General features: G+C 33.5%; 2 protein-coding genes and 1 non-coding gene across 3 annotated transcripts; all 3 read left to right on the plus strand.

The window, feature by feature from the left end:
• Nucleotides 1-529: 529 nt before the first annotated feature.
• LOC104085064 (probable glucuronoxylan glucuronosyltransferase IRX7) lies at nucleotides 530-3,113 on the plus strand. Its single transcript, XM_009589018.4, has 4 exons — nucleotides 530-1,169; nucleotides 1,260-1,621; nucleotides 1,775-2,025; nucleotides 2,125-3,113. The coding sequence occupies exons 1-4, from the start codon at nucleotides 872-874 to the stop codon at nucleotides 2,588-2,590; spliced, it is 1,377 nt and encodes a 458-aa protein (XP_009587313.1). The 5' UTR covers nucleotides 530-871; the 3' UTR covers nucleotides 2,591-3,113.
• A 1,457-nt stretch (nucleotides 3,114-4,570) lies between these two features.
• TRNAY-GUA (transfer RNA tyrosine (anticodon GUA)) lies at nucleotides 4,571-4,665 on the plus strand. The gene is made up of 2 exons: nucleotides 4,571-4,607; nucleotides 4,630-4,665. It is a non-coding gene; the product is annotated as a tRNA-Tyr (tRNA).
• A 2,519-nt stretch (nucleotides 4,666-7,184) lies between these two features.
• Nucleotides 7,185-9,311, plus strand: LOC104085065 (uncharacterized). The gene is made up of 4 exons (XM_070189795.1): nucleotides 7,185-7,866; nucleotides 8,116-8,261; nucleotides 8,406-8,692; nucleotides 8,804-9,311. The coding sequence occupies exons 1-4, from the start codon at nucleotides 7,185-7,187 to the stop codon at nucleotides 9,309-9,311; spliced, it is 1,623 nt and encodes a 540-aa protein (XP_070045896.1).
• The last annotated feature ends 335 nt before the right edge of the window (nucleotides 9,312-9,646 follow it).

The raw sequence follows: 9,646 nt of genomic DNA on the forward strand, positions 1-9,646 counted from the left end.
TAATACTAGGATCTTACTATATCTGTCAAGAATTTAGTAGTATTAATTCCAACTATGTGAAGTGGCTAATAAATGAGATCATAAATAACTCTTTTATCAAATACACTTATCAACTAAACATGAGTGTTTTGACCTTCCAACTTGTAAATTACACTTCCACACGACATTATAGTTGAAATTATTCAAAGGTTGATTCATTCAATATTTTCTTAACATCGAGAGTTGTGACTTAAATAAATATAATTATTTTATTTTTATTTAAAGATTTCGAATTCGAGCTTTAAATATGAAATTGATCCCCGACAAGAAACTAACTCTTTATCCTTTAATAAGTTTTAATTTAAATGTCGACTATTTCGTAGGCGGGGACTCGAGGAATCCTTCGTCAGTGATTATGTGTGATATATAACACGACTTCAGATTAGTCGGAGGTATGATACGAAAACTAATAGAAAAAAAAATATTTCAAGGTTATTTTGGTATTTAAACTTATAACATATTAAAAGCCAACTTCGAAACCGAGAGCCATGCCGCTATTCATTCTGCTCCATCACAATGTGACCCTTTCTCTCTCTTCTCACTTTCTCTCTCTGCCATCTCTGCAACTTCATGACCTCCATTATTATTATTTTCCTTGGGAAACAGAAACTGAACCAAACCCCAATACTAAATTATTTTTATGTGTCAATTCTTTTTCTGTGGCATATTCGTTCATTTCTTTATTCTTCAAGTTAAAACGAACTTTTAACAAACCATCCCCTGTTTCTTCATCTCTACTTCAATACCAAAAACGACAGCCCCATTTCACCAGCTACACACCATAGCCCTTTTCTCTTTTCCAGGGGTTTAAGAAGGGAGAAAAAAATTACAAATGTTGGAACCAAAAAGAACAAACAATAGAAACAGAGGTTTCTATGTAAGAATGAGGCTATTACATAATAATAGCAGAAACGTTAGAACATCAGAGAAGAGTTTTTGTTACAGATATTTCAAATGGGTGCTTTGGTTTTCACTTTCTTTTTACTTCTTTGCTTCTTTCCTCTTTAATCACAAACCTAATACTACTTCCTTCATTTCTAAAACTACCGTTTCTCAATCTAAAGCTTCACGTGCCCTCATTGAATCAATCAACTCTTCAGCTGTTCTTCAATACCCTAAACATCCTCAAGGTAATTAATTACTTCACATTATTAATCTTCTACTTTTTGCTAACATTAATGTTAATCTTTACTCATTGTCTTTTTTTTTTTTGGTTTCAGATTCGTTGAATGGTTTAAAGATTTACGTTTACGAGTTACCAACAAAATACAACAGTGATTGGTTATCGAATGAAAGATGTCGCAACCATTTGTTTGCATCTGAGGTGGCAATACATAGAGCTTTGTTAAATAGCGATGTCCGAACATTTGACCCGTGGGAAGCTGATTTTTTCTTCGTACCCGTTTATGTTTCTTGCAATTTTAGCACAGTTAATGGATTCCCAGCTATTGGTCACGCTCGTTCTCTTATTGGTTCAGCTGTTGAGCTTATTTCTTCACAATTTCCATTTTGGAATCGTAGTTTAGGTTCTGACCATGTCTTTGTTGCTTCTCATGATTTTGGAGCTTGTTTTCACACGTTGGTAAGTCCAAAAACCGAAACTTTCATTGACTGTTCTGTTATTCTTTCAATAAAGAAGAAATCTTTTTGTTTTTCCTAGAAAAATAAGATAAAGTTTTGATCTTTGTGGTCTTTTAGGGTGAAAGTTTTGATATTTATGTGTTTTTATTAACAGGAGGATGTGGCTATGGCAGATGGGATACCTGAAATTTTGAGAAATTCGATCATATTACAAACGTTTGGTGTAAAATATGATCACCCATGTCAAAGAGCAGAACATGTTGTTATTCCGCCGTATGTGTCGCCGGAAAGTGTACGGAAAACGCTGGCCACGTCGGACGTTACTGGTAAACGTGATATTTTCGCGTTCTTTAGGGGTAAAATGGAAGTCCACCCTAAAAATGTCAGCGGGCGTTATTACAGCAAGTAATTTTTTATGCCCGTGAACGATTATTTTGTTAGTGTTTTAATGTTAAATGTCGAAAATGACCCCTGACCTTTCTTGTCTTGTCCTTTCGTTTTCAGGAAAGTTCGTACAGTTATATTACAAAAATATGGGAATGATCGGAGATTTTACCTGAAAAGGCATAGGTTTGCCGGTTACCAATTGGAGATATTACGGTCAACGTTTTGTTTATGTCCATTAGGGTGGGCCCCCTGGAGTCCAAGACTGGTGGAATCGGTCGTTTTAGGCTGTGTTCCGGTGATCATCGCCGACGGCATAGAGCTGCCATTTTCCTCCGCCGTACCGTGGGCGGATATCTCCTTAACGGTGGCGGAGAAAGACGTCGGAAAGCTGGGTACAATTCTCGAACACGTGACTGCCACCAACTTAAGCATCATACAACAGAAGTTGTGGGACCCTAGAATTACACGGTCCCTCTTGTTCCATGATCGGACGGTGGAGGGAGACGCCACGTGGCAGGTTCTACATGCTTTGACAGAGAATTTGAATAGGTCTCATCGCAGGTCAAGAGTTGTAAACGAATAGAATTTTGACACGTGTGAAGCTCATTATGGGGATAGAATCTACTGCCAGCTAAGAAAGGCTCTTTAATCGACGTGGAAATGTGTAAATGTGGGAGACAGCTATGGATGTATTGGACTGTTCTTTATTTTTAGCAGAAGAAGAAGAAGAAGAGAGAGAGAGAGACAGGACAACTATGTATATGTTTCGCTTTTAATGTATATAGAGTTAGGAGGAATTCAGAAAATTGGTAAGTGGGGTCCAAGATTAGAGAGATTGTACTGTAAGCTGAGTTGGCAAGATGTGGTTGGTTGTAGATGCGGCTTGGGTGGACATTAGCTTATGTTGTGTACATGTGAGGAGAGGGAATATTATTTTTTTATTGGTATGGTATGAGGGAAATAAGAAGAGACAGAAGATGGTTGAGAAAATAAGCATGGTCTGCAGTGTGGATGCTTCTGCTTTGCTGTACAATTCCTTTGTTTTTCTTGTGTATCATTGTAGAAATTTTACTCAATTATACGAAAGGAAGAAAGTTAGAAAGAAATTGATAATACTATATTCATGTCACTATTGTCAAAGGCTGCGCTTAAGTTTTAAAGCTCTGAAAAGCGCAAGAACGCTTCGTCCCTCTTAAGCTGCGATTCAATGCCAGCCAAGGCTTTAAGACGTGTGCCTCAATGTTCATGAGTTCTATCTTGAACACGACAGTACTAAACAACAAGTATTATCAACAAAACATTAGGAGTGGATTTTTTTTTTTTTTTTTTGAATTTCATATATATTTTAATTTGCTTTTTTTAGTTGCATTTTCTTTGCGCTTAAAGTTTCAAGCTTTTCGCTTTTGGCAACGCTGGTTCATGTTCAATCTCAATGATGTTGAATTTTTGTATGTTCTTACTGACATTTGTGGGAAAAATAATTGTAGAGTCTGATTCAATGAATGAGGAGATCTAGTAATTAAAGAACATGGGAGAGGAGAGGGGATACAGTAATTACCCTTAATCGTAAAGTGGGAGAGAGAATATGGAAAGGACCAGCTTGGAGACAGCGAGGATATGTCAGAAACTTTAATGTTGTATTTTAATGGGGTGAAACGTTACTACGTTATTAGATAGATAGAGAAGAGAGTAGTAGTAATTCAATAATTCAGTGGTCACGGGTTGCAGAGTAAAATAAGACCAAAAATTGGCCAAATGACATATTTTGTGCCCCCTAGGTTCTCTGTTTTTAAGGCGATGTTTTGGACTTTTGGGTCTGTATATTTGTCTTCTACGCCACATTTCTTTTTCTTTCCCACAAGATTTTTACCGTTAGCTGTTTATGATAATGTATGTGATCCTTACCCTTGTGTATAACATTTTGGTCAGTCATTGTTATGTTGTATATCATTTAGCTCTTAGGACAATGATTTGATTAGATTGCGAGCTCTTGTGCAGCTCAAAGTGAAATTGGATATGCTGAATATGGCTGCTCGCCCAAAGTCTTATATGATCTGATTACAGTTATAGTCTGTTTGGCCAAGCTTTTCCAAACCTGGAAGCACTTTTTTTTTTCCAACGTTGATGTGTTTGGCCATGTTTTTGGAAGAAAAAAAAAATGAAGCAAAAGCAGTTTTGGAGAAGTAAAAAGAAAGTAGCTTCTCTCCAAAAATAATTTTGAGAAAAAAACACTTAGAAGCAGTTTTTAAAAGCTTGATCAAACACTAATTGCTGTTCAAAAATGCTTTTCAAATTAACAGTCAAACACAAACTGTTTCTCACCAAAAGTACTTTTGAGAAAAAACATACTTTTTAAATTAAGCCGATTTTTGCATCTTTGACAAAACAGGCTATTAAAGTTAGAAGCCAGCTAGGTTTATCAATTATCCGCAGTAAACTATTTAGCAACTCAAAACATGAATGAATATTAAGCAAAATGTGGTCAAAGAAGAAACTATTTCTCTCCAAATAGTAAAAATATCAAGTAATGCTATTATTGCAATGGTGAGATTCACAGTATGTTCCGACCTTAGCTCAGTTGGTAGAGCGGAGGACTGTAGTTGGTTAGTGCCAAACAGTATAATCCTTAGGTCACTGGTTCGAATCCGGTAGGTCGGAAGTCCTTTCGTTTTTAAATTTCAATTTTTTAATTAATGCTCTCATTTTTTCCTCCTATGCTTTTCCAACTTACTTTTTTTTAATAGGTTTGTACAGATTCAAAGATCACGCTCTCATAGAAGAGTAGGGGCAGAATAGTTCGTGACCCCTAAGAACTTAGGCAATTTCATAGCCTTGACTCTTCTGGACGCTGATAATCCATGAGATTGTGACACACGTGCTGTCACGTAAAAATTTTTCATCCATGTGGTATTTTTTACAATATATTTTTTTTTTAATCTTTCTAAGTCATCCAACTATTTAAATCATTTTTTTGTGCCAAAATCTGTTTTTAAAAAAACTTGAAAAAACGTTATTTTTATTATAATTTTTTATTTGGCTTAAGATAATGATATTTTAATCAAGTTATTTCTACATATTTGGTCAGAAAAAGAAGGAATGTACAGTTAGAACATATTATCATTGCATTTAAAAAATAAAAATAAAAATAAAAAATATGTTGGAACTCCATATATTGGCTAAGTAAATATTTAGGCAAAAAATAGTAAAATTTCGGTCAAATATTTGCGATTTTGACTTGAAAAAAATGCATAGTTTAAATAAATAGTTGCATGAATATAAAAAAATACACAGTAGTTATTTCTTTTTGTAAAAAATACACAATTTGAACTTCATTACTTTGACTAAATCTTCTTTTTATTTGGCTAAAATAAATAGAGTTTCAACTAACTTTATAGATTTGGACCGGAAAAAAAGATAACAAATACATAGTTGAAATATATACTCATTATATTTAAAAAATACAATATGGAAAAAATATGCACTGTGTATCAAGAAGAAACAACGAGAAATACAATTGGAATAAATAAATTATTATTATATTTGATTATGTGGCAATTAATATTTGAAAAATACCTCACTTGGAAGCTGATTTTTTCTTCACTCCCACGCACCTAAAAAAAAGTGTATTCATGTTCTTTTTCCACATCAACATCTAGGAGACTATCGAATTTCAAATTTCAAGGGGGTATTAAAGACCACGTAAAATTTAAGAAAAAATTAAATAAAAGTTGTCAAGTTAAGGCGGGTGCTCGACATTTCTATCTAGAGTAGGAATCATATCCACCCAGGGGCGGAGCTACATTTGTGGGTGCGGGCGAATCCAGTTACTTTTTTCGAGACCCTATATTTGTATTGAAAGATATATATATATATATATATATATATATATATATATATATATATATATATAGAGAGAGAGAGAGAGAGAGAGAGAGAGAGAGAGAGAGAGAGAGAGAGAGAGAGAGTAATAAAAATGGTCTTGGTTCAATGGTAAGGGGGTCTGGGTTCATTGTGGGACACCAGAGTTCGAATCCCTCTATGAGCAGTGTGTTATCATTATTTTTATAATATTTTTTAAAAGCACAAACTAAATGAGTAAACGACGACGTTTTCCCAAACAACTCCAATGACAATTCCTCTGACTTTCCTTTAAACTAACATTTTTAATAGCTTTTTTCTTTCTAATAAACAAAAGACAAAACTCTAAATCCCAAATCAAAAAAAAAAAAACTAGGGTTCCTTCGCCTCTGTCTGTGACCGTGTGACTCTGTCTCTATTGACCGATTTTTGCTGCTAGTTGCCACCACTTTCTCCCTTACAAGCTAGACCCTTTTTCCTTCTTCAATTCTTCTTTTATGATTTTTTGCTTCATATTTTTCTCTTATATTTTATATTTGATAATTTATTCAAAATCTGATTTTTAATCTTTGATTGTAGGGTTGCCCACATTTTGACCTCTATTCTCTTTGTCAATTTATGCTTTTGTGCTTTCCAAAAGTTCAAACTTGGAATCCCAAATCCCCGACAAGTTGACCGACAAGGTATGTGTTCCACTGGTCTTACATTCTTGTTTTTAGTTTTTTAGTGAGACCAACTTGCATTTGGGTACTACTTAGAGACAAAATTTTTATTATATTTTATCTAATAAATTTGGGTAACAAGATTATTAGTTGTAACTGTTATTTCAGTGTTTAAGATTTGAAAATAAATAAAAAGTGGAATAACTATTCGAATCATTAGTCAAATATGTAATATGTTGCTCTAGTATTATTTTCACATAGGCTAATACTAAATTATTTATAAAAATATACTCAAGCACAAAGCAGCCAAGACTTGAAGCATTGTGAAACATACAACTTGAAGTGTAATTTGTGTTTTGTGATTTTTAGGGTCTACTAGCAAAAGTCGATATGATCACGAGTTTTTACAAAGCTCAAGCTTCTGCAGTTTCTTCTAGCTCTCTTTTGACAAGTTCTCCATGTCTAGTTATTAATAACAATATTAATACTTCCCAAGCATCGGATAAAGTATTGGATTATGAGCCCAATCCCGCTGAGAGAAAACCAATTTTAGAATATTCTCCTAATTTACGTGACCGAGTAAGGAGAAATTATATACAAAATGGACCTTGTCAACCTCGTGATTTTGTCTTTCCAAAAAGAAAATTTGGAAGAATAATGCGTCATTTTAATCCTGAATGGTTTAGAACTTCATGTTCTCAATGGTTAGAATATAGCATTAAACAAGATGCATCATTTTATTTTTGTTGTTACTTGTTTAAAAATGAGGTTGGAGGATATGGAAAAAAAGTAGGTGATGCTTTCACAACGGATGGATTTAGAGGTTGGAATAAAGATTTAGAAAAGCTTAAATCATACGTGGGTGACGTGAATAGTGTTCATAACCGATGTTTCAAGATGATGCTAGATTTAATGAACCAAGCACAATCCATTTTAACTTCGTTGGACAAGCAATCTGGAAAAATTAAAAGTGAACATCGAGTTTGCTTGAATGCTTCAATTGATATGATAAGATATCTTTTGAAAGAAGGAATGCCTTTTCGGGGCCATGATGAGAGTATAATTTCTACAAGAAGAGGCCATTTTTTAGATCTCTTAAAATGGTATGCAAATAGGAAGGAAGATGTGAAAAATGTGGTATTAGAAAAAGCTCTAAAAAATAACACCATGACTTCTCCTAATATTCAAAAAGATGTTGTGAATTCTTGTGCAAAAGAAACAGTGAAAGCAATTATTGAAGACTTGAATGGGAATTTTTTTAGAATATTAGTTGATGAGTCTAAGGATGTCTCTCATAAGGAACAAATGGCTCTTGTTATGCGCTATGTCAACAAGGAAGGTGAACTTATTAAGTGATTCCTTGGTCTTGTTTATGTTAAAGCTACTACTGCATATGCATTATAAAAAGCAATATATTTTTTACTTTTACAACATTCATTGAGTTCATCTCTAATACGGGGAGCAGGGTATGATGGAGCTAGTAACATGCAAGGATAAATTAATGGTCTTAAAGCTTTCATTCTGAAATATAATCCTTCGATATATTGCATACATTGCTTTACTCATCAATTGCAACTGACTCTTGTAGCGGTTGCAAAGAAACACCAAGATGTAAATAATTTTTTTGACATTCTTGCTAATGTTTTGAATGTTGTTGGAGGTTCTTATAAGCGTAGGGAGATGATTAGAGATGATCAAGCTGAAAAATTAGATGAGTTATTAGTGCTTGGTGAAGTACATACATGAAGTGGATTAAATCAAGAACTTAGGCTTCAAAGACGAAGTGATACCCGTTGGGGATCACACTTTAAGACAATGCATAACTTTATTTCTTTATTCTCATCAATTGCTCATGTACTTGGAGTTCTTGCAAATTAGGGTTCAAATTATCATGAGAAAGCACCGGCAAAAAGTTTAGTGGAAGATATAAGATCTTATAAGTTTGTGTGTATATTACATTTGATGTTAAAAAAATTGGCAATTACATATGATTTGAATATGGCTCTGCAAAGAAAAGATCAAGATATTATTAGTGCTATGAAACTTGTTGATTTCTCAAAGAGACAATTGCAAACAATGAGGGAATCTAAATGGAATTCTTTGATGGAAGATGTCTCTTTGTTTTGTGATAAAAATTGTATTGTGATCCCAAAAATGGATGAGAAGTATGGTATTGGAAAGTCTAAGCGTAAAAGCTCAACTGTTATATATTTTCATCATTTGCATGTAGATGTTTTTTGTGCTGCTATTGATTTATAACTTTCGGAGCTTAACAGTCGTTTTAGTGAAGTGAATACTGATCTTTTTCTTGGTATGGCTAGTTTGAGTACCGATGATTCTTTTGCAAGTTATGATAAAAATAAGATTATGAAACTTGCTACATATTATCTAAATGAGTTCACTGATTCTAAGCTTGAAGATCTTAGTCGTGAGCTTGACAAGTATATTAACTATGTGCAAGAAATAGATAATGCATTCTCTAACTTGAAAGAGCTTGGCGATCTCTCGAATACAATGGTCAAAACAAATATTCACAAGACATGGGGACTTATTTATTTGCCTGTGAAGTTGAGTTTGATATTACCTATGGCTACTGCAACGGTCGAAAGGGCTTTTTCTTCAATGGAGTTTATTAAAAATGACTTGCGAAGCAGGATTGGTGATAACTTTTTGAATGATTGTTTAGTTTGTTATATAGAGGATGAAGTATTTGAAAGTGTACCTAATGATGCGATCATTGATCGTTTTCTAAACATGACAAGTCATCGAGTGCAATTGAAATGATAATGTTTATATTCATATATTGTGTTTGTGTGGTTCGTTACTTTTTAAATATATATATATATATATATATATATATTAAATATCAATACTCATTCTTTAGTCAACTAGTTATTGTATATTAGTTTTAGGTCATCGTCTTATCTTAAAATTTAGAACTCATACACTTCAAATTTTAGCTCCGCCTCCGTATCTACCTGAAACCTATATATAGGAATCAAGTCATCAACCGTGCTTAACTATTCCCGTGTAGCAACATCATTATAAATTCAAAAGGGAGGAATTTTTATGTAGTATCAAATTATTAATTTAAAATTCAAAAAAAATCTTAGGCCTTT

This window comes from Nicotiana tomentosiformis, chromosome 11, assembly GCF_000390325.3.
Source record: "Nicotiana tomentosiformis chromosome 11, ASM39032v3, whole genome shotgun sequence".
NCBI lineage: Eukaryota > Viridiplantae > Streptophyta > Magnoliopsida > Solanales > Solanaceae > Nicotiana > Nicotiana tomentosiformis.